The sequence below is a fragment of the Myotis lucifugus genome, unplaced genomic scaffold (genome assembly GCF_000147115.1).
Source record: "Myotis lucifugus unplaced genomic scaffold, Myoluc2.0 scaffold_3, whole genome shotgun sequence".
In the NCBI taxonomy this organism is placed as follows: Eukaryota; Metazoa; Chordata; class Mammalia; order Chiroptera; family Vespertilionidae; genus Myotis; species Myotis lucifugus.
The window spans coordinates 27,897,648-27,923,390 of NW_005871051.1; the positions used below are offsets into that span (position 1 = coordinate 27,897,648).

Consider the following 25,743-nt stretch of genomic DNA (forward strand, 5'->3'; position numbering starts at 1 on the left):
TCAGTTCTTGGGCTGATGCTCTATCCACTGAACCAAACTGGCTAGGATTCATAAGCAATTTTTGTTTCGTTCATGGTTTCTTCTAAATCAGACTAGTTTTGTGTTTATTTTTGAAACCCAGTATTTACCATCTAGGGTCATCGGCAGATATTTTCATTGATCAAATGGTATTTATTACTGTAAAGATTACACAGGAAAGAAAGGGTCCTGTCTTGAGCGATTGCTGAAAAGTTCCTTGTAAAAAAAAAAAAATTGACATTTGGCTCTACAGGGTGGGGCAAAAGTAGGTTTACAGTTATGAGTACATAAAACACAGAGTTTATTCTTGTAATATTTATTATTGTATTATTTTCCATAGGAACAACTGTAAACCTACTTTTGCCCCACCCTGTATTTTGGTTTTTATTTTTCTTAAAAATATTTTATTAGGAAGTATTTCAAATATGTAAGTATAGAGCATAATATTACAAACACCAGTGTATTAAAATTCAGATATACCAAATCTTAAAATTATGACATATTTGTGTCTTTGTTTTAAGAAATACAATTTCTCATATAGTTGAGATGTCTGGGGTATACCCCTTCCTTCACAGAGATTACTATGAATTGAGTTACTTTTCTCATTCATGTTTTAATCTTCTCATTACATATTTGTATATCCATAGTCTTTAAATGTTTTATTTTATAGGGTTATAAATTTTATTTTGAAGATAGCATACTGTAGTGTTTATTTTTCAGCTTTTTTTTTTTTTTTTTAAATCCTCACCCAAGGATGTTTTTTTCTGTTGATTTCTGGATAGAGTGGAAGAGAGGGAGGGGGGGGGCAGAGAGAGAGAGACAGAGAAACAGCGACATGAGAGACACATATCGATTGGTTGCGTCCCACATTCGCCCCTTACTAGAGCTGGGGAACTTGTAACCAAGGTATGTGCCCTTGACCAGGACTCGAATCCTGGAGGCTGTAACCATTGAGCAAAACCAGCAAGGGTCTTCAACTTGATTTTCATTCAATAATGATTTTAAATTTATGTTAATACACATAGCTTTAGTTCATTCATTTCTGCTGCATAGTATTCTGTCTGCAAGAAAATCCAGTTTTTAAAATCTCTGGTTGAATATTTAGGTTGTTTTGAGTATTTGTTATTATATATTATGTTGCTGTAAAAATTCTTATAATGTGTTATAAAAATGAAATCTTTGGGCTTTGGTTCTTCACATTTTTTACAATGTTACTGGGTGTTACCACATTACTTTCTATAGGGATTTAAGCCAGTTTGCACTCCCACCAGCAGTGAAGGTGAGGTCTTATTTATTGTATTTTATTTTTTTGTTAATCCTCACCTGAGGATATTTTTCCCAGTGATTTCTTTTTTTTTTTTTTTTAAGAGAGAGTAGGAGGGAGGAGGCAGGGAGGAGAGCTGGAGAAAGAGAGAGAGAAAGAGATTGAGAGAGAGAGGGAGAGAGAGAGAGAGAGAGAGAGAGACAGACAGACAGACAGACAGACAGTCAGACATACCTATTGATTGCCTCCTGTACACGCTCTGACTGGGGCTGGGGATCGAACCTTCAATCCAAGTACATGCCCTTGACTGGGAATCTAACCTGAGACTGTTTGGTGCTTGGGCCAGTGCTCTAACTACTTAGAAACACCAGTCAAGGCAAGAGGTCATTTTTATGCAACCCCTTGGTTGTTGGTTTTTAAATTTTGGCCTAAATGATGGCTGTGATAGTTGTCTTTAATTTGTATTTCACTGATTACTAGTGAGGTTGAGCATCTTTTCATATGCTTATGAGCCATTATCATTTTTTATTTGTCTGTGTCCTTTGTGCAAAGAACATTAGATTGTTTTTCTTATTGATTTTATGATTTCTTTATATATTCATTAAAACCAATAAAATACTTTATTTTTATTATAAAAGGTACTCAAATTAATTGCAGAAAATGCCAAAAGGTATAAAGAAGAAAATCTCATCTATAAACTTGCAATGTAGAGATAATTGTTAACATTTAATTTGTTTTATTGCCGTCTGTGTTCTTTGTATATCTTTAGTTGTCAAAATATACCAACAGTCAGGATCCAACGGCATATTTCAAGGGTTACACTATGACCAAGTAGGATTTATCCCTCGAGTGGAAGGGTGGTGCAACATAAGAATATCAACATAAAGCTTCACATTAATAGAATGAAGGAGAAAACCCATTTGATCATCGTAATTGATGCAGAAAAACATAGGACAAAATTCAACACCCTTTCATGATGAAACACTCAGTGATCTAGGAATAGAAGGGAACTTCATCAATATGATTAAGGTCTTTTATGAAAACCCACAGCTAATATTATGCAGTCATGTATCACTTAATGGTGGGAACATGTTCTGAGAAATTCATTGTTAGGTGATATTGTCATTGTGGGAACATCATAGAGTGCACTTACACAACCTAGGTGGTGAAGCCTATTACATACGTAGGCTGTGTGGTCTAGCCCAGTGGTCGGCAAACCGCGGCTCGCGAGCCACATGCGACTCTTTGGCCCCTTGAGTGTGGCTCTTCCACAAAATACCGACTTCTGCGCATGGGTCGCTAAGTTTCAATCACACTGTACGTGTGCGCCCGCACGTGGTATTTTGTGGAAGAGCCACACTCAAGGGGCCAAAGGGCCTCATGTGGCTCGCGAGCCACAGTTTGCCGACCACGGGTCTAGCCTATTGCTCATAGGTTACACAAACCTGTACAGCATTTTACTGTACTAAATACTGCAAGCAATTGTAACACAATGGTGTTTTTATATCTAAACATAAAAACGTTACAGTAAAAATACATAAACCAGTACCATAGCCATTTGTTATTATCAAGTATTTTGTACTGTCCATAATTGTATGTGGTATACTTTTATATGACCTGCAGCACAGTAGGTTTGTTGGCACCAGCATCACCATAAACACATGAGTAATGCTTTACACTACAGCATTACAACAGCTAGGACATCACCTAGGTAATAGGGATTTTTCAGCTCTACTAACATCTGATGGGACTACCATATGAGCATTCTATTTTCAACTGAAATGTTGTTATGTGGTATATGTCTGCACTTATTCAGTGAAAGACTGAAAGGTTGGGAACAAGACATGGATGCCCACTTTCACTACTGCTATCCAACATTATCTTGGAAATTCTAGCCAGAGCAGTTAGGTGAGAAGAAGAAATAAAAGACCTTCATATTGGCCCTGGCCAGTTTGGCTCAGTGGATAGAGCGTCGGCCTGCGGACTGAAGGGTCCCAGGTTCGATTCTGGTCAAGGGCATGTGCCTTGGTTGCGGGCACATCCCCAGTGGGGGGTGTGCTGGAGGCAGCTGATCGATGATTCTCTCTCATCGATGTTTCTAACTCTCTGTCCCTCTCCCTTCCTCTCTGTAAAAAAAATCAATAGCAGTTAGGTGAGAAGAAGAAATAAAAGACCTTCATATTGGAAGGTAAGAAGTAAAACTATATCTATTTGTAGATGACATGATCCTAGATATAGAAAATCCTAAAGAAACCACAAGCAAACTATTAGCATTAATAAATGAATTCAGTACTGTTGTAGAGTACAGGATCAACACACAAGAATCAGTTGTATTTTTATACACAAGCAATGGACAATTTGCAAAGGCAATTAAGAAAACAATTCCAGTTATAGTAGCATCAAAACCAATAAAATACTTAGGAATAGATTTAACTAAGGAGGTATAAGACTTTTATACTAAAAACTATAAAACATTTGAAAGAAATTAAAGAAGACCTAAGTAAATGGGAAGGCACCAGTATTCATTAAACCTTGGAAGATTTAATAGTTAATCTATCTATTGCAATCCCCATCAAAATTCCATTGGCTTTTTGGGTTGAAATGGAAAAGCTGATTCTAAAATTCATATGGAATTGCAAGGGACCTGAAATAGTAAAAAACAGTTTTGAAAAAGAACATAGTGGGAGGACTCATACTTTCTGAATTCAGACCTTACCATAAAGCCACAGTAATACAAACTGTAACATAAGGATAGACATACAGGTCAGTGGAATAGAATTGAAAGTCCAGAAAGAAAACCCAATTGCTCCATACGGCTGAATTGCTTTTAAGAAGCTTTGTATAAGGACAGTAGTGTTTTTGTTTCCCTGCTGCCAAAACTGTAGCTTTTTACCATTACTTTTTTGCCATGATGAGTATTTTTTTAAAAATCCTTACCCAAGGATATGTTTTTATTGATTTTTAGAGAGAGATAAATGGTGGAGTCGGGGGAGAGAGATTGGTTGCCTCATGTATGCACTCTAACCAGGGATGGAAACCAAAAACTAGGTATGTATCCTGACCTGGAATCTAACCTGCAACGTTTCAGTGCACAGGATGATGCTCCAGGTAACTGAGCCACCTGGCCAGGGCCCATGTTCAGCTTTTTTCTTCAATTATTTTTTTAAATAAATAATTCACATGGTTTAAAAATAAAAATTTAAAGTACCCTATATAATAAAGAGCTAATATGCAAATGATCATCACGCCATCATGCCATAACGGCTCAGACACTCAACACTGGGGAGACAGGAATGGGGACCAGCCAGGCTGCAGCCCGAGAGAGGGACAAGCTGCCCGCCCTATGGTCCCCTGTAGCTGTGGCCAACCCGGGCGAAGCTGGCCTGTGTCCTGGGTGCCTGCAGCCGGGTGTGGGGCGAGGCAGAGGCGGTTAGGGGTGATCAGGCCAGCAGGGGAGCAGTTAGGGATGATTAGGCAGGCAGTCAGAGGTGGTTAGGGGCAATCAGGCAGGCAGGCAGGCGAGTGGTTAGGAGCCAGCAGTCCTGGATTGCGAGAGGCAGTCGGACATCACCTGAGGGGTCCTGGATTGGAGAGGGTGCAGGCTGGGCTGAGGGACACCCTCTCCCCCATGCACGAATTTTGTGCACCGGGCCTCTAGTAGTAAATAATGGAAAATCTCTCCCATTTTGTTCCTCAGTCATGAGTTTCCCTTTCCCAAAGGCAGCCAGTGTTAGCAGTTCCTTGTGTATTTTTCCAAGTAAATATTGCATACCCTCCTCCCCCTTTTGTACAAGTGATGGTGTACACTAAGCATTTTTCTGTATTACCAACTCTGAGTATTTTTATTGCAAAAATTTCCTGTATATTTGAGGAAATGTTCTTCTATTACTTTAGTTAATATTTTTCCCCCCATTGCAGAATTATTCAAATGTTTGTATTTATATTTCTTAGTTTTTTGTTCTTTGCCAATTTTTCTTTTGGATATTAGTTTTTTTCTTGTTGATTTATACTATTTATATGAGCTAATCCTAACCTGTTTTCTAAGTTTTTAAATTTCATTTATGATTCTTTTTTTAAATACAGAAGCTAATTTTAACATAGTGCAGTCCAGTTTTAATCTTTCTTTGTATTTTTCCTTGAATGATTTCCTAAATTTCTTGGAGACTAAATGGGTCAGAAAACCTTTTAGTAAATAGGGAGGCTTATTGAAAGTGGGCAGCTTTCTGAATCCTGGTCTTCCCAAGCCATACGTATACTCAAGCAACATTGTCTAAGGCACCTGCAATTGGCATTGATCTTGGTACCCTCGACTCTTATGTGGGTGTCTTCAAGCACAAAAAAGTGAAAATAATTGGCAATGATCAGGGAAACGGAACCACACCAAGTTATGTCGCCTTTATTGATACTGAATGATTTATTGGTGCTGCTGCAGAGTCAAATTGCAGTGACTCTACCAACATGGTTTGATTCCAAACACTTGATTGGACATAGTTTTCATGATGCTATTATCTAATCCAGCTGTACTCAACCTGTGGGTCGCGACCCCTTTGGGGGTCGAACGACCCTTTCACAGGGGTCACCTAAGACCATCGGAAAACATATATAATTACATATTGTTTTTGTGATTAATCACTATGCTTTAATTATGTTCAATTTGTAACAATGAAAATACATCCTGCATATCAGATATTTACATTATGACTCATAACAGTAGCAAAATTACAGTTATGAAGTAGCAACGAAAATAATTTTATGGTTGGGGGTCACCACAATATGAGGAACTGTATTAAAGGGTCACGGCATTAGGAAGGTTGAGAACCACTGATCTAATCTGATATGAAGGATTGGCCCTTCATGGGGGTGAATGCCCAACGTCCAAGTAGAATACAACGGAGAGATGAAAAGTTTCTATCCAGAAGAGGCATCATCTATGGTTTTGACAAAAATGAAGGAAATGGCAGAAGCCTGTCTACCTTGGGAAGCCTGCTTTTAAAATGTTATTGTTATGGTACCTGCTTACTTCAGTGATTCAGTGTTAGGCTACTATGGATACTGGAACTGTTGCTGGTCTCAGTGTATTTTTGAGTTACCAATGAGCCAACTGCTGCTGCTATTGCTTACATCTTAGACAAAAAGGCTAGAACTGAAAAAATGGGCTAATATTTGACTTGGGAGGTGGCACTTTTGAAGTGTCACTTCTTACAATACATGATGGAATTTTTAAGGTCAAGTCAGCAGTTGGGGACACCTACTGAGGTGGAGAAGACAACCTGATGGTCAACCATTTTATTACAGAGTTCAAGCAAGCATAAGAAGGACATCAGTAAGAAGAAGAGGGCTATCTTGTTGGTTTCGTACTGCTTGTAAACATGCATAGTGTACTCTTCCAGCACCTAGGCCAATATTGAGATTGATTGATTTGCTCAATGAAGGAATTGACTTTTATACTTGTGTCATTGGTGCCCCATTTGAAGAATTAAATACTGACCTTTTTTTTGATATCTTGGGCCCTGTAGAGGAAAGCCCTTTGGGATGCCAAGCTTGACAAGTCCCAGATCCATGGTGGGGTCCTGATGGGTGGTTCTAACCACATCTCTAAGATTTAGAAACTCCTACTGGATGTCTTCAATGGAAAAGAATTGAATAAGAACTGATCCCTGATGAGGCTGTTGCTTATGGTGCAGCTGTCCTATCTGGAGACATTAAAAAATGTTCAGTATTTGCTGTTATTGATGGCATTTCTCTTTCCCTTGGCATTAAAACGGCTGATGGAGTCATAGCTGTCCTCATCAAGTACAATACTACCATTTCTCCCAAACAGACACAGACCTTCATGATCTACTCTGACAACCAGCCTGCTGTGCTCATTCAGGTTTAGGAAAGTGAACGTGCTATGACCAAGGATAATGTGCTTGGCAAGTTTGAACTCACAGGAATACCCCCTGTACCGCGTGGTGTTTCTTAGATTGAAGTTACTTTTGATATTGATGCCAGTGGCATCCACAATGTCTCTGATGTGGCTTAGAATACAGGAAAAGAGCAAGATTACCTTCACTAACAACAAGGGTCATTTGAACAAGGAAGACATTGAGTGCAGGTCCAGGAAGCTGAGAAGGATAAAGCTGAAGATTAGAAGCAGCGGGACTAAGTGTCTTCCAAGAATTCACTTGAATCTTACGCTTTCAACGTGGTTCAACCGTTGAAGATGAAAAATTTCAAGGCAAGATCAATGATGAGGACAAACAGAAGATTCTTCACAAGTATAAGGAAATTGATTGGCTCAATAACCAGACTGCACAGAAGGAAGAATGTGAACATCAACAGAAAGAGCTGGAAAACGAACTGCTGCAACCCCATCATTAGCAAGCTGTACCATCGTGGAGGAGGAATGCCTGGTGGCATCCCTGTGGTGGTGCCTCCTGGGCCCACCATGGAAGAGGTTGATTAAGCCAACCTTGAGCATAGATTTAGCATTATTCTACACAAATTTGTAGCAAATTCTATGGCAGTTCTAAAAGTTGAGCTGCTGTAGAGTAAATAACTGGACATTCTTGATACTTGAACATGGAATATGTGCACAGGGAAAGGAAATAACTGCACTTTATAAGTACTGTATTGTAAAGTGGAAAATGTGGTCTTAAATAAAACTATGTAAAATTGACACCTCTCAAGGGAGGAGCACTTGCTATTGGTAACCGAAACATGATAGACTTAATCAACAGATGACTAATTGAGTAATTTAGAAACATCCCTAACATTTGTAAGAAAATAGTATTTAGTAAGTGGCTACACAAATCATTTGGAAAATTAAAGATTATTTAACAGATACTATTAGGAACGGTTAACAATTTGAAAAACAAAGGTAGGCAGTATGCTTACACATCGAAACTTGTTCTAGAATGACGAAAGGAGCAAGCCTTCATTTTCATTTATTTTTTTTATTGATTTCAGATCAGGAATTATTTAGATCTTTGCAGACTAGAGTTTTGCATACTTTTTTACTCATTATCCCTATGCTGCCTCTCTTTAAGTTTCCTGAAGTTATCTGAAATAGGTATTTTATCTTTAAAATGAAAGTTAATTTTGTTTCCTCCCTTTCTGCTTCCTTCCCTCCCTCCCTTCTCTCCCTCTCCCTCTCCCTGTGTGTGTGCATGCATGTACCTATAAAATATAACTAGGGAAAAACTTTTTTTTAGAACAAAATTGATGCTCAAAGATGATCTTCTAGTTGTTTTTTGGGCATTGTCCTTAAATACCTATTTCAGTTTGAGAAGCATGACTCTGCACTTTACACCTAAAATTTAGGTACCCGTTACCAGATTGGTGTTTTCTATTTATTTGCCATCAAAGAAAATTACTGTGTGTGTGTGTGTGTGTGTGTGTGTGTGTGTGTGTGTTTAAATATATATATTTTTTATTGATTTCAGAGAGGAAGGGAGAGGGAGAGAGAGATAGAATCAGTGATGAGAATCATTGATTGGCTGCTTCCTGCACGCTCCCTACTGGGGATCGAGCCCGCAACCCAGGCATGTGCCCTTGACCAGCATGTGCCCAGTAGCTTTCAGTCTGTAGGCCGACGCTCTATCCACTGAGCCAAACTAGCTAGGGCCGTGTGTGTGTGTGTGTGTGTGTGTGTGTGTGTGTGTGTGTGTGTTTAAAATTTTTTATTTAGTGATTTTAGAAAGAGGGAGTAAGGCGGGGAGAGAGAGAAAGAGAGGTTGATTTGTTGTTCAACTTATTTATGCATTTGTTGGTTAATTCTTATATGTGCCCTGAACCAGGATTGAACCCTCAACTTGATGTATTGGGATGATGCTCTAACCAACTGAGGTACCAGGCCAGGGCCTTATTTATGTGTTTTTGAATAATTAATTATTTCATGTATGTGTTTTTGAATAGATAATACATACATAAAATTTTTTTTAAAAGCTTGTGTAGTGAAAATCAAGTCTGTGAGTCACCCAAACTCTGCTAATTATTCTTCCTCAGGCGTAACCACTGTTTCTATTTTCTTGTTACCTTCCAGGAACAACACTTACATCTGCAACTGTTCATACAGTTGACCCTTGAACAATGTGGGAGTTAGGAGTACTTACCTCCTCTGCAAGTCAGAAATCCACATATAACTTTTAACTCTTCAAAAACTTAACTATGAATAGAATCCTTATCGATAACATAAGTAGCTGATCAACACATATTTTGTATATATATGTATTATATAGTGTATCTTACAATAAAGTGAGCTAGAGAAAAAATGTTAAATTACAAGAAAGAGAAAATAGATGTATTACATTTATTGGAAATAATCCACCTATAAATGAACCTGTGCAATTCACACCATGTTGTTCAAGGATCAGCTGTATATCAATTCCTTTAAACACACATACACATAAATGGTAGCATGTTCTGCACACAGTTCTACACTTGACCTATTTCACCTACGCGTCTTTTTAGGAGATAATGGCAAATATTTATTTAGCATTTAGTAAGTGTCAGATACTGTTCTAAGCACTTGCAGTTTAATGCGTTAGTGTTTGCAACAACCCAGGAAGTAGATAAAAATATCATTCCTATTCACATTATATAGATGAGGAAAGTGAGGTACAGAGAAGCTGAGTAAAGGAATCAAAATTCAGTTTCAGGCAATCTGGCCTCTCCATGCTCCCAAGTACAACTGTGCTTTATATCTTCATAAACTAAGTTGACCATATGAAATTGCAGTTTTATGGATCAGAAATGGCTGAATTTTAGCAATTTCATATGATCCAACCTAATAAAGTTGCCTCATTTTTTAAAACAACTGCATAGAATTCCATATATAGATGACCATGATTTTTCATTTAGTTTTATTGGTTGATACTAAGCTGGTTTCTATATTTTGCTTTTACAAAAATACAGTGCTGCAGTTAAAGATCTTTCTGCTTATATAATTTTTCACAAATGTAAAAAGAGCAATTGTGTCAAAGGTTATGGACATTTAAATATACTTTGAGAAATTGCCTTGCAGAGATTATACCATTTTGCACTTTCGGGGTCAATGTGTGAGGATGTGTGTAAGCATATGAGAGTTTCCCCCACATCCTATGGATGGGTGCATTTGAGTTTTATACATGTGGTAGTAAGGGGTTCAGCTGCATGGAATCCTGGCATAAATAATGCAGTTAGCCCTGATTTCTGTTTTTCCAGTATTAGAATATATTAATTTAGATTTTGAGACTTCATAGTATAGCTTAATTGTGATCTCAGAGGCATTATTCAATAATTTCACTGGTTATGGTGAAAGATAAGTTAATGCATTGTTTCAACCAGCTTTTTTAAAAAGTACAGTTGGGTTGGGTGTCTTACTGTAATTTTTAGTTATTGGTTACATCTTAAATCTTCAGTTTTGAAATTACATGATTATAGATTATATATCCCTCAAATGAAAAGAAAAAACTTAATTACATTAATAAGTTTATAAAATTTACCTGAAAGAGGCAAGTAATGAGAAAATGACCCATATATTAAAATAAGAAATTCAATAATGAAAGACAGGTAGTGAGAAAGTGACCCATATATTAAAATAAGAAATTCAATAATGAAAGTAGAAGTTTTCCACCAATATATGTCAATTTCTTTAAAAGAGGCATAGCTATCACATAGTTGAGTTTGAATCAAAATAACAAATTAGAACTTCACAGTGGAAAACAATTTGGGTGAAAAATATTAGTTGGGGAAAAAACACCCCACATTTCAACCCTTTTCTTAAGTCTCACTTCTTGCCCTTCTCCAGGAGTGTCCTTGGCAATAGCCATGCCCAAGTTGTATTTTCCTCAGTGCACCGCACGTCTGTACTTGTGCACAAATGTCTGTTAGGTTCTAAGTATATAGAAAGTATTCATGTAGGGATATATTCCAGCATTTTCTGTGCTTAAAACTGTTGTGAAATCTCCTTCAAATTAAATTAAAGTTGATTCTTGTATGTAGATGATAAGGGTGCTGACTTCCCATGTACTTGAAAATCTGCTTATAACTGCTGTATTTTATAGACCATTTTTCAAGGTTTTTATACTCTTGCTTCACCTTTTCCTCAGTTCTATAAACATATTTTTGATTCCCAGGCCTCCTGTCTTTCTCTTATTTGTGAAGGATGCCCACCCATTACTGTCTTAATGTGCTGGACCCTATTCCAGATTGGCTGTGGGGTGCAAGTGTAGGTGAAGACTGATTGGGGTTTTGTTTATTTTTTCAAGCATTTCCTCCCTCTCTCCATTAAGGTAGTTGGTCTTAAGTAAATTCTTTTTTGGCCCTTCCCCATCTACTTCCGATTCATGTCATTCTATTAACTACTACTTGGAGTTGCTGATTCACTTTGGTGAGCAGAATGAGGCAAAAATTATCATTCATTTTGCTCTTTATCACGCTACTCTTGATTCAGACCTTTTTTGTGACTCCCTCTCATTTCTACTTTTCACTAATTGAAGGACCCTTTCAAATCAGATCTCTTACCAAGTTTTCTCTATAATGATGCATATTTACCATGCCAGCTTTGGATATATACAGATTTAGAGTTTAATATTTCTTCACAGAATCTAGCCTAGTGTAAGGCTTTGGTTGTCAATGTTTGTTGATCTGAAATGTTTATTTGAAATTTTTAGCTAAAATCAGGATTTGGATCATCTTAGTATGTTGTGTAGTTAGGGTTTCCCATTGTTATTAGTAATTATATGCATTTTATAGATGCAACGGGAGACGGGGAGAAGCACCATGTAGTTTTATCTGTTTTATCCATTTTTTTCTTTCTTTTTAATTTTTTTTTTTGGCAGAGAAACTTTTCCATGTCTGTAAATAGTGCCGCTGTCCTGCGATTGACAGGACGAGGAGGAGGAACAGTGGTGGGGGCTCCTAGAGGTCGAAGTTCTTCAAGAGGGCGAGGTGAGCTTTTATCTGAAAAAGTAATAATGGAGGAGGAGGTGGAGGATAGGAAATCACTTTAAAAATATTTTAATACTTGATTTTTTAAAAAACTGCTCTTTGACATTAACTGCATACTAAATGTCCTGAACATTTGCTTTCTGAACCATTTTTTAAAATGTATTTTTTATTGATTTCAGAGAGGAAGGGAGAGGGTGAGAGAGATAGCAACATCAATAATGAGAGAGAATCATTGATCGGCTGCCTCCTATACACTCCCTACTGAGGACTGAACCCGCAATCTGTGCATGTGCCCCAATTGGGAATCGAACCGTGACCTCATGGTTCAAAGGTTGACACTCAACCACTGAGCCACATCAGCCGGGCCTGAGACATTTCTTGATGTATCTGCTTCACAATCCCTGATGTGGAACAGACAAGGTTAATTCTAGCTTAGAGATTTGAGTGTGAAGCATTCTAGATGGTCCTAGTTAACTTTTGCAAATCTTTGTCCCCAGGGAGTTTTGCACTTGGAGAGCCAGAGTTCCATGAAGTGCCTTGGCTGCTGGAGCAGCACCAAAGTCCCTGCAGGCTTCTGTAACGCAGGGTTTCTATATAAGGCCACGTGTCAAGGGTGTCCCAGCCCCAGAGAGACTTTAGTAAAAGTTGTCTCATCAAAATTAGGGCTGTTTTAGGGGGTAGAATAAAAAATAGTTATGTAGCAGTCATTTAACCTACATTTTACAGATTTGTGTCTTATCTTAGAACAATTCCTATTTCAATATTACTTGTTTTTTTGATATCTGCTCTCTATTTTGGGTTTGTTGATTTTCTGCTACTTAAGGGCATTCTTGATGTTTATAATATAAATATTTACTTGAGCACTTACCTCTAAATTGGCTAAATCATAGTAGTAGTCTAAATATCCCTTGTCATTTTATTTAAGAGGTGCTTTAGAAATGCAAGAATTGGGTATCTGCTACAGCAGAGGCCATTGTGTCTGCATATCGCACCACCCAGATTGTCATGATTATGAGTGTGGAGCATCTAAATTATTTTTTCTTTCTTTTTAAAAATATATTTTTATTGATTTCAGAGAGGGAGAGAGAGAAACATCAATCATGAGAGAGAGTCATTGATCAGCTGCCTCATGCATGCCCCCTAATGGGGATCGAGCCCGCAACCCAGGCATGTGCCCTTGACTGGAATCGAGCCTGGGAACCTTCAGTCCGAAGGCTGATGCTCTATCCACTGTACCAAACTAGCTAGGGCTAAATTCTTTTTTCTTAAAGTTGTGTCTTATGAATAGAGTAATTTGTACTCAGTTTTTATAGAGACCGTATTTAATTGTGCATTCCTGTGAAGAGGTTTCTTTTAGTAGTCCATTCAAAATATGGAATGCAGGTAACCTTTACGAATTCGTAACCTTTACGAATAATGTAAAGGTTAATGAAAACTCAACTTGTAGGCTTGTTACTATTACTGAGTTATATTTGTTGTACTTGTTTTTTTCTTCTGAATTATTTGTCAATGTCTAGAATGGTGGTTTTTAACCTGGGGAGTTGTTAGAATCATCTGTAAAACTTACAAGAAATACCTCTGTGAGAGACTACTTGGATGATGAATTAAGGTATGTGTGTGCTTCAAAAGCTCCACACACCATCCATCGAGATTTCCAAGTGCATTTAGATTCCATTGATCTAGAATTCGACTTGAGATGTGTGCATCTATCTTGGTGGTGCGATAGTGTTTTGGAGACAGCCCCAATCTGCTATTGGGTGTTTCCTGTATTTCTCTGCAGTGGGCTGGCAGCAAGGAGAGGTTGCATGTTCTCAGCTTTGTCTCCAGTGCTTTTCAGGGCAAGACATAGAGAGATCTTATTAATCAAAAAGTGTGGCCCACAAGCCAGCTGTTTTATGTGCCTCAAGTGACTATCAACTGTGTGTGCTGCAAATACCAGCCAGTCTCTCTAAACAGGCTTAAACGAAATTCCATATCGAGGAACAAATGAGGGATTGATAAATTTATCCCTGCTTTCTGGTTTCTTTGAAGTGTAGGGTTATCATACAGAATAGAAGTCTTACATTCACAATTTAAACAGGGCATGCACAAAAGATAGATACTGTGATGAAAGCTGTGACTTAACATCAGTGTGAAAGAATGGCTTGAAACTTAGTCAAATGAATGAACTGACTTTGTGAAAAATACTTCTAACACCATTGTCCCAGTTGTGATTCTTTTTAATGGATATGGTTTTATCATCTTCACTCATTACTTAATTTTAACTTGTTGGTTAAATAATGATTATTTTGGCTTTCTTCCTTTTTTAATTTTTATTATTTTTTGCATGGGCAGAGCTAATATTAGATGATAATCCTGCCTCTTTCCAACTTGAGGGAATGTTGATTTGAAAATTGACTGATTCCCCAACTTCTAAAGATCACAAACTAGTAAAATTTACACAAATAAATGGAGGGGAAAACAACATAGTTGTCATCTTTCTATTTTATCTGGTTAAGATGTTTAATAAAAAAGCAGATTCACGCAACTGGAAATATATTTTAATCCCCCAAAAGAATAGTGTGAAATCTCAGGTAATAGGTCAATCCTTTAAATTGAGCTTTATGAAAGATTCATGTTATATTTACTTGCTCCTTCTTATCTGGGAAGTACACTTATAAATGATTATGGACTTTGAAGGTTATTTCTACATTCTACAAGCTGGGAAGCTCTAGAACCGATTATTTTTATGTGCCCACTTATAAAGCTTTAGTCTCATAAGGAGGTCTAGTGCTCACCCTAATCATAACTGGCAGAAAATCTTTTATCTGTGGTTTGGTTGTTTTTTGGGCAACCTGGAGGCTATTTTTCCTATTCGTACTGGTATGTTTATAAAACACTTTTTCAAGGTGATACATATTTTTTTTTAAATATATTTTATTGATTTTTTACAGAGAGGAAGGGAGAGAGATAGAGAGTTAGAAACATCGATGAGAGAGAAACATCGATCAGCTGCCTCCTGCACATCCCCCACTGGGGATGTGCCCGCAACCCAGGTACATGCCTTGACCGGAATCGAACCCAGGACCCTTGAGTCTGCAGGCTGACGCTCTATCCACTGAGCCAAACCGGTTTCGGCAAGGTGATACATATTTAATGGCTTTCCAGAGAAAAACGTTCTCTAAAAGGACAGGATACTGGTTTTCTTTCACCCTCAACATTATTGTAGGGATCATCCCAGTATTGCATAACAGTTTGTATTAGACTGTTTTAGGATGACCTTAAATAAAATGTATACATTTCCTAAGGAGAGAGTTACTGAAATTGGGAGTTGACTTTCGGTTGACGTTCAGTTGACTTAAAGTTGACACAAGTTGAAGGTAAGTTTAAGATAATTACAGTTCAGCCCTAGTCCTCACCTATGTTTTACAAATGAAGACATGGATACTTGGACTCTTAAGAAGGTACACATTGTTCCTAAGATTACCCACATACAATCCTGTCCATTATTTTTGTATTTCCTAGTAAGATGTTAAAGTACAACTGTATTCTGAATCAGTTCTTGAGAAATTATAACCAAGATGTAGAAATACTGCATGGATATTTGAAATAATTATTTAACTCAATTGTATTTAGCTCTGGAATGCATCCATGCTTTTATTCAAGATTCAACATCACTTTTCTTTGGGTGGTTTTACCCTATTGGAGAAGTTGAGCTAGGGATGATGGCTTAGATTTTGTCTAGGTATAAATACATCCCTAGACCCCCCACCCTCCTTCAATTTTCAAGCCTGTGTGTTGGAAACGTATGGTGCATATTAGTTGGGGAATCCTCACGCTGTATAGAAAGTATAAAGCTCACAATTCATACTGTCTTTTGTCTCTAAACCCAGCAATTGTGTATATAACCTTCCTGACCCAAACTATGCAGCTATATCATTTATATAAGTGGAATCACTTATTTATTTATTTATTTATTTATTTTTTAAATATATTTTATTGATTTTTTTACAGAGAGGAAGGGAGAGGGATAGAAAGTTAGAAACATCGATGAGAGAGAAACATCCATCAGCTGCCTCCTACACACCCCCTGACTGGGGATGTGCCCACAACCAAGGTACATGCCCTTGACCAGAATCGAACCCAGGACCCCTCTGTCCGCAGGCCGACACTATATCCACTGAGCCAAACCGGCTAGGGCTGGAATTACTTTTATGTGCATTGTTCTTTGGCATGCTTTTGTCTTTCAACAGAATAATGTAGTTTAATAAAATATATATATATATATTTTTTTTTATTGATTTCAGAGAGAAAGTGGGGGGAGAGAGAGAGAGAAACATCAATGATGAGATAGAATCATTGATCAGCTGCCTCCTGCACACCCCTGCTGGGGATGGAGCCCACAACCCAGGCATGTGCCCTTGACCGGAATCGAACCTGGGATCCTTCAGTCCACAGGCCAGCACTCTATCCACTGAGCCAAACCAGCTAGGTACTGTGGTCAGCAAGCTGCGGCTCGCGAGCCACATGCGGCTCTTTGGCCCCTTGATTGTGGTTCTTCCTAAGCCTTAGGAGTACCCTAATTAAGTTAATAACAATGTACCTACCTATATAGTTTAAGTTTAAAAAATTTGGCTCTCAAAAAAAATTTCAATCGTTGTACTGTTGTTATTTGGTTCTGTTGACTAATGAGTTTGCCGACCACTGGGCTAGGGCAATAATGTAGATTTTTTTTAAGTGATAGTACTTTATCTTTTGTGGCTTCATAGTGTTCTGCATTTTGTCAGAATTTATTTAGCCAGTCCTTATTGATTATATATTGTGTTTTTTAATTACAGTGAACATTTTTTATATGTATGCATTTGCATATTTCTGAGATTATTTCTATTAGGATAAATTCTAAGTTAGATTTGTTGAGTCAGTTTTTTATAGATCTAACCAATTGCCTTTAGTAAAGGCCAGTTTACACTTAAACCACTAGAGCTCCTAAATCCCTACATCCACACATTCTTATTATTATTAGCTTTGTGCTTTGAAATTCTTTGTGATACTTTTCTTCAAGGTTTGAGCAAAGAGGAAAGTGCCTTTGGTTTCTGTGGAATATCCTTTAAGGAGTTAGTTCATAAAATTGATGGTTTAAAGTTGACCTTATTAAATTACTCTTCCTCTGGAGTTAGATAAATTATTTTTATATTTGTACTTGGCTTTTGTACTTTATCTGCTCTCTTGGTAAAGTCTCTAAATCTTCCATTTTTGTTGAAAATAATAAAAGTTTTAACTTGTAGTAATTGCTTAGTAATCACCTTAGAATTTCACTATTGGACTTTTTATTAAAGAGCTTAATATTGACACTGTTTCTTGTTCAGGACTGGGACTGGGACTCTTACACCAGTTTACTAACTTGTTTCTTTCAACCTCCTGTGGTCTAGCTACTTCAGTGCCATCGTTGGTCTCACAGGTAAAGATCCATTGGGCCTCGCTAAATATTAAAATGTAGACATTCTGCTTTGTATAGAGACAGAACTTCAAAGATTAATCTTTGGTGTTAAACATGTGCCAATGTTGACATTTGATTATCATTTTTTCTATTTTCTTATTTTCAGGCAGAGGCAGAGGTGAATGTGGTTTTTACCAAAGAAGCTTTGATGAAGTAGAGGGTGTGTTTGGTCGAGGAGGTAGCAGGGAAATGCATAGGTCGCAGAGCTGGGAGGAAAGGTAACTAAAGGTTCCACATCTTGGTATAAAGGTTACTTGATGTAAAAAACTTATGTTCTGCTTTTTGTAGAGGAGAAGCCACTTTATACAGTTACAGGTTTTCTTCTTTTTTTTTAAATTCTCAACTGAGGATATTTCTTCTTTTTTTTTAAATTCTCAACTGAGGATATGTCCATTGATTTGAGAGAGAGAGAGAGAGAGAGAGAGAGAGAGAGAAACATTGATCTGTTGCCTCCTGTAAACACAGCCTAGGTATGTGCCCTGACTGGGTATTGAACCTGAAACCTTTTAGTGTATGGGACAGTGCTCCAACCGAGCCACCTGCCAGGGCATAAGTTTTCATTTTTTTAAAGTGCTGTTAATTATTGAATGTCAAGCTATATGTAAAAAAATTTTAAATGATCTTTATTTAAAAGGAGCATTTTAGATAAATAGGTTATTTATCTGCTTAGATATTTAATAGTTAGATTTGCTGTTTGATGAGCGTTCAGTGGGAAGCATTGACATTTTCTCGTTTGTTGCAGTTAATCAAAGCATCTTCTCTATATTGTTTGTGAGAAAGATGTATGTGCATAGATGTCCACTGTAATGATATTTATAATATGAAATAACTGGAAACAAGTCAAACAGCAATACCAGCATGGTTTCTAATATAATGGTGTATCCACACAATTTATTCTTTATAACCATTAAAGTTAGGTTGATTTTGAAAATATTTCATGATGTGGGAAAACACATTGTTAAACATATCTAAAAACTGTGCAGCATGTATTTAAGCATATATCTAATTTAAAAATATGTCTAATTAAAAAATAATATTTCTGTGTCAGAAGCTAACTATTATATGTGAGATGATGGATATTTTTATTTTCATACTTGCTTTTCTGTAGTTTCCAAATGTTAGGCAATAGCCATTTATTTGTTTTATAATTTGAAAGAGAAAAAATGCTATTAAAGAAACATAGGAAAGTGTGTGTTGTGGATGGAAAATCTGTATATTATTCTCAAATCTTGTTTGAAACTTATCTTTTCTAGGGGTGACAGGCGTTTTGAAAAACCAGGACGAAAAGATGTAGGTAAGGCTTTCTTACTGTTTTGAAGTATTTTTATCTGGATTTCCATGATACTAGTTTTTATTTATTATTTTATTTTATTATTATTATTATTGATTGATTGATTTCAGAGAGGAGGGGAGAGGGAGAGAGAGATAGAAACATCATAAGATGATAAGAGAGAATCATTGATCGGCTGCCTCCTGCACGACCCCCACTGGGGATCAAGCCTACAACCCGGGCATGTGCCTTGACTGGGAATCAAACTGTGACCTACTGGTTCATAGGTTGATGCTCAACCACTGAGCTACACTGGCTGGGCCATGATATGGGTTTTTAACAAGGCTCCCACATAGGATACATTTATTAAAAATTGACTCAGTTACCTGCACCTCTCCAGTAGATGGGGTTGTAGCATTGTTGCATTGGAATTTCACGGTCACTTAAGAGCTCTATTGTATGGAACCATGCTGTGGCATACAATCATTAGAGTTTACTTGATTTTACTTTTTAGGTCTGTGTGTTCTCTGCAAGGCATATATTTTTTATTAAGGGTATGTTGTGAACTGAAATTTCAAGTTAGGAATCAGTCTATTAACTTCTAGTATTTCAAAGGTGCACCCAAAGAGAAAATGCTAGAATGTTGGCTTTTGTATAAGAGAGCAAAGGCTAACATTATGAATGTTCTTTAGTCACTTATTTGGTCTTTTTGATGTGTAATCTTTTTTTCTTGTTTTGAAATGAGAGCAGTCAAAATAAATTGTATATTTAAGGTATCCACTGAATTAAGACAAACAGTAAGAGAACAGAATTTCATTGTTTATGGTGAATGAATCAGTTTATATTAAAGCTCTATAATGTTAAGATGGGCTTTCTGACTGATTAAAGGTACTGCCTTAAAAACTACCAGTAGGTATTATTAATATCAGAGAAAAGTTCCAATTCATAGTAACATTACAGTTATGAAAATTACTGTCCAAATTCCAAATTCCTAGAAGTACCAGGCAAGTTCTCCAGGGCATGATTCTGACAGTAGTAAACATTTCTCAAAAATACATGGTAGATAGGCAAATATCATTCACAGACTGATTTACAGATTGTTTTTTTAAAACAAAGTAGTTACAATACCATTTTTGCATCACTGTTTCCATATCAAAACTCATTTTAACATCAGTTATTTAAGTTTCTCATTTATTATGGCATTAGGAATATAAATAAGAAGCCATTAAATAAGTGTAGCATGAAGAAATTTGGAACAGACTGGATAGATAACTTATTGCTAGCTGAATGGCTTTACTCATATTGTAGACCAGGGGTGGGCAACGTCCAGTGCCCATGAAATCATTTGGTCTGGCCCTGCCAAGGCATTAGGGGTGAGTTAATTAAATGTTTGACCAAATATAGCAGGCTAGTTTTTAAGTTGATAATTTTGTATGGCCCGCGAATGATGTTATAAATATCCAAATGGCCCTTTACAGAAAAAAGGCTCCCCACTCTGTTGTAGACTATTGGATAGGTACTATCTTTGGGGGATTTGTCAGGACCTCTGCTCCCATCCTTGTTTGATTCAGTACTTTTTCTAGTGAATGCAGAGAGGTAATGAAGAACAGTTTAAAGAATACAGGGCTTTGGAGTCAGAAGATCACGAGTAATCTAAGCTCACAGATATTCAGTAGTATCATAATAAATGGAGTTGGTAATGTTTTACATAATTATTGGGATTAAATAAGAGTGTGTGAACTAATTTATTCATTTAATGATTATTGAGTTCCTACTCATATAGTCCTAGTGCTAGGTGATAAATAATTATTTCTTTTCACTGGATGACAGTGTTGGTGTGTGATCAGATTTTCAAGTCATTTATGTCTAGAAGAGGGATAGCTATAGAGAGGAATAGTTGGAACTTAGGGTCAGAATTAAGGTGGAACAAAAGACCAGATTTAATCAGATGGAAGTTTAACAGCAGAAAATGCAATTTTGCATAAATAAATTCCATAACTTAATATAGGGAGCAGTTGTGTAACAGCAGCCTTCTGGGGAAAGGCACAGCCCTTTTAGCTAACTGCTTAATGTTAATCAGTAGTGCCAGTGTGTCCAAGTACAGCATTTACTAGAACTAAAGAAAATGCAGTTTTGCATAAATAAATTCCACAACTTACTATAGGGAGCAGTTGTGTAACAGCAGCCTTCTGGGGAAAGGCACAGCCCTTTTAGCTAACTGCTTAATGTTAATCAGTAGTGCCAGTGTGTTCAAATACAGCATTTACTAGAACTAAAGTGTCCTCAGTGAATCAGGTGATAGAGAGACCCACTGTATTTTATGTTGTCACAGGAGAACTTAAGTATTGTGTTCAGTACTGGAGCCACACCTTGAAAGGGTCCATAGATTGGAATAGGATGATTGGGCATTTGAAGTCCCGTGGTGGGGAATGCATGAAGGAAATGGGTCTGTTTACATGTGAGGCAAGATTGTGGACAGGACAGAGAGAAGAGAGTTTATAGGATCACTGTCTGCAAATATTTGTGTAAGAGGGGAATTTGACTTGCTTTGTATGAGTCTAACGGGCAGATTTAAGGAGGCAGATATTTGACAGTCTTAAAAAGATCTAATAGAGTTGTCTGAAAATGAATTGGATTGCCTAGTAGTGAGTTCCCTGTCATGGGAATAGCTTGATTTTAACTGCTTGAGTGAGAGTCACACTTTGATGGTTTGAACTAGATGAGTATAAAGATCCTTTTATCATTATTTGCCTTTCTCACATTTTAACTCTTTAATTCAGTAGGGTAATTTTCCCAATCATCCACTGTTAAGAATATAGCCTCTTTTCTTTGCAAATGCAAAGAAAATGTATATTTTTTTAAAAGGCAGGTTCCATAAAACTAAATTGATGTGAAGTGGTTAAGAATATTAAGAAAGTGTTTCTTACTAAAACATCAGGGCATCTGCAAATATATATTCAAATATATAATAGTGGCTTTTTGATAAGATGCTCACTTTCAAGATATTAACTGTGTTAATTATTCTGAGCTCTTTTTGTAAGTAATCCACTTTTGTTGAAAATATTTGCTCATAATTGTATCTTATACTGTTCAGGAACAACAGTACTAAACTAGTTTGTTGGGACACATATACTATTGATCAATTGTGAGGTGTCCTATGGCATTAAATTAAGATAATTTGAGTACTGAAGATTCCAGAATGATTTTTTTTTTAAATTGGAGTTGGTCCTTATGTATTTGCTTCTTATGTGGAGAGAAATGGGTGTAATTAGAGATATCTGGGTAAGAATCAATCATGACCCTTGTGAACACCCATGGGAGAATGTAGAAAGAGGCCTATGATAATGGATTCCTATTTAGTGGGAATTGATTGCTCCATAGGGGGAGATCAGTTCCAGTGATCATCTTGTATGATTCTGTGAGGATGAAATGAAAAGATGATTAAAAAATAAGAAATGGTCCAAATGATACCAATAGGTTCATAGCCCAGTGTGACACCATTAGTGCATTTGGTGTGAAATACATTGAAGTAGACCAAAAGCAGTTTTTGGTTATTAGGTCTCTGCTGGCAGTTAGTAATGTGGGCTTGTATATAAATAAAACTAGGCCTTATGATTTTTAGTATCTTCTTGTCTTCAGTTTGTTGGCACTATCATGGTATCTGCATTGGTTTCCAGAAGCACTATTTAAGTTGATCTAACGTGGTCTTCCTGATAATGTATCCGAGATACATCACTGAGCTCCCAGGTGGTCCAGATTAGTGAGCTGTGCAGCCAGGAAGTAAGAGCTGCTATTTCCACCTCCCAGTAATTTCTCCCTCTTTCTATTTGCACTCCATTCTCCTGAAATGATAACGGCATCTTTGCAGAAAACTTTTAATTCTTTTTGTTGTTGTTGTTTTTTGGTTAATCCTCACCCAAGGATATTTTTCCAATGATTTTTAGGGAGAGTGGAAGAGAGAGGGAAAGACAGAGAGAAATATCGATGTGAGAGAAACAGATTGATTGGTTGCCTCCTGCATGAGCCCTGACCAGGGCCCGGGCCAGGGAGAAGCCTGCAACCGAGGTACGTGCCCTTGACCGAAATTGAACCCAGGACCCTTTGGTCCCCAGGCCAATGCTCTCAGAAAACTTAATCCTTAATGTAAAGACTGTGATTCTTTGAAGTGAAAGAATTATGAACAGTGTTTTTGGAAGCTTTCAACCCACTAGACCAGTGATTTTCAACTGGTGTGCTATGCCATACTGGTGTGCTGCAAGAATTTTTGAAACATGCAATACCTGACTACTTTAGTCAGGGGTAGTGACCTCTTTTTGCTTAATTAGATTGTAAAAAATAAAAGAGACAACTTCCCTAGCCAGGTGGCTTGGCTAGTTGGATCATCCCGTACACCAAAAGGTTGTGGGTTCGATTCCCAGTCAGGGCACATACCTAGGTTGCAGGTTTGATCCCCATTTGGGGTTCGAATGCGAGACAACTGCTTGATGTTTCTCTCCCACATCAATGTTTCTCTCTCTCTCTCAAAAAAAATTAGTATAAACATATCCTTAGGTGAAGATTTTTTAAAAAAAGCAAAAAGAAGAGACACAAGACATACAGAAATGAAAACAGCCAACACAACAATAGCCACCAGTGTGAATGAATCAAAATTACACCTTTTTCTTTTATCAGATTGGCAAAAAATATACTTCTTCTGGTGTGCCATAGAATTTTAGTAATTAGTTTATGTATGCCATGAAAATTGAAAAGGTTGAAAATCGCTGCCCTAGATAAAAGTTTTTGATTACATTTCTTAGTTGTCTATTTTTTAAACATTTAAAAAATAGCGTTAGTATACCAACTAGAGGGTGTTTTTTTTTTTGTCGGGGTGGGTTTAGGGGTAAGTCATTCTAGCTTTCAGATACAAAGTTAATGTGTAAATAGTGTACTTCAATGGAGAATTTACTGCATCTATAAGGGAGGCTTAGATCCCAGATCTTTCTCATTCCCTTTGTTTTGTCATTTTGGGAAGTTTTGCTTAACTGTTGGAATTGTGATCTATGAAAGTGACATAGAGCTCTTAGGAAAAAACATACCATGTAAATCTTGATATAACTTTTATTTTCACAGGTTAGGTGAATCTTATTACTTTATTATAGAAAGAGGAATTACTGCTAATTGTTACAATAATTTTGGGTCGAAAAAAATCTGTTGGTCTGGCTAGTACTTAAATTAAGAATGCCCAAGATTTTCAAACAGCCGAAGTTCACAATAATTAAGTTTCTGTGTCCTTGATATTCTTCTGCTATTACCAGTCTTAGATACTCCAAAATTCTTCTTAATTTCTTTTCCTTTTAGTCAAAGGGAAAAATGTGACTTGTTGCTGTGCCCTGCTCTTCACAACTGCTTGCTTTTACTCAGCTAGTATTTATTTCAAGAGATTATTCCTGCGTGGGTCATCACCAGGAGGGAGGGTTAATCTTTCACTTTTCCCACATAAACCTGAATAAGGGAAATTTCAGAAAAGAAGAGCAACCGCAAATCTATTTGAAATTTGATAGGGTGACTTATTTGGTTCTTATTTTTGAGGACAGTTTGATTTTTTTATTGAAATGAAAAGTATACAAAGGATAGTCTTAAACTGGATGTGTAAGGGAAAGGGATCATCTTAGTATATATAAAGTAAAAATTGAAGCAGAAAAAGCATAATTTTCAGGGGGTATTAGATTTGGAAATAAATAATAGATTTATCTAGTCCAACCTCCTACTGGTGAATAAACACTCATTTTTTGTTTATAGAAAAAACTATTTCAAGTTGGAAACAGGAATTTGGGGTTGAAAATACTTCATTGCCTAATTATTTTTTGCTTTATCTATTGGAGACTTTTTCCTAGTTGAATTACATCTAACTAAACCTTTATGTCTATAAAAACAAAATATATATGTACATTTATGAGTACTTATGAGTACATTTATGAGTTACTTAGAGCTGTCATTTTTTTATACAATTGAATGGATCATAGGTAGGAAGGGAATATTTTTACTTAGGTTGCAAGCCACTTAATGAGCAGTTTATTATAATTACTATTTGATTGTTATGCAGGTAGCTTTAATGTAGATACAATTTTGAATATCCTTATCAAAAATACCCCCACAGGTTCCATTTGGGCTAGAGCTGATCTTATTTTCTCTAATCACATTCTGCCGCAAATGTATGAACATGTGATTGGGTGTCATGCTCAAATGTCTGTGGCAGTGATGATGAACCTTTTGAGCTCGGCGTGTCAGCATTTTGAATAACCCTAACTTAACTCTGGTGCCGTGTCACATATAGAAATTTTTTGATCTTTGCAACCATAGTAAAACAAAGACTTATATTTTTTATATTTATTTTATATATTTAAATGCCATTTAACAAAGAAAAATCAACCAAAAAAATGAGTTCGCGTGTCACCTCTGACACGTGTGTCATAGGTTTGCCATCACTGGTCTATGGAGTTATGCATAAATCTATATTTTGCTGTTTTTCTTGTGGAGTTTTGTTGTTAACTGTTAAAACCTAAGGGGGTATTACTTACCCAGTTTTGTAGTATAAAGAACCAAAGGAATGATCTTTGTTGTCTTGAAAAAATAAGTTTTAAAAGGATGTTCACTAAATACTGTGAAATCATCTATCTACCTAGGAAGCTAGATTTGAAACTAGACTGTTGCTTCAACTTGCAGATGAAAATGAGAGATTTATGGTTGATTTTCTTAGAGTTTAGATGTGTTAAACTTCACTGTCTATTTTACCTTCACCATTGCTATTATACCACATCTTTA

General features: G+C 36.7%; 1 protein-coding gene and 1 pseudogene across 12 annotated transcripts in view; both read left to right on the forward strand.

Annotated features, from left to right (window-relative positions):
- The window catches only part of GIGYF2 (GRB10 interacting GYF protein 2), a 130,358-nt gene that overhangs the window by 36,690 nt on the left and 67,925 nt on the right, over nucleotides 1–25,743 (forward strand). For 8 of the 12 annotated variants that reach the window (XR_002831661.1, XM_014463811.2, XM_014463783.2 and 5 more), the window contains 3 exons: nucleotides 12,088–12,196; nucleotides 17,779–17,890; nucleotides 18,926–18,966. Coding sequence is in view for 10 of the 12 variants with exons in the window: in XM_014463811.2 (XP_014319297.1) it covers nucleotides 12,088–12,196; nucleotides 17,779–17,890; nucleotides 18,926–18,966 (262 nt within the window). In the remaining 2 variants the exon portion in view is untranslated. Of the gene's footprint in view, nucleotides 1–12,087; nucleotides 12,197–17,604; nucleotides 17,634–17,778; nucleotides 17,891–18,925; nucleotides 18,967–25,743 lie in introns of those variants that run through there. The other 4 variants (XM_023762468.1, XM_023762474.1, XM_014463835.2 and 1 more) reach the window with 4 other exon arrangements.
- On the forward strand, nucleotides 6,058–7,943 carry LOC102428007 (annotated as a pseudogene).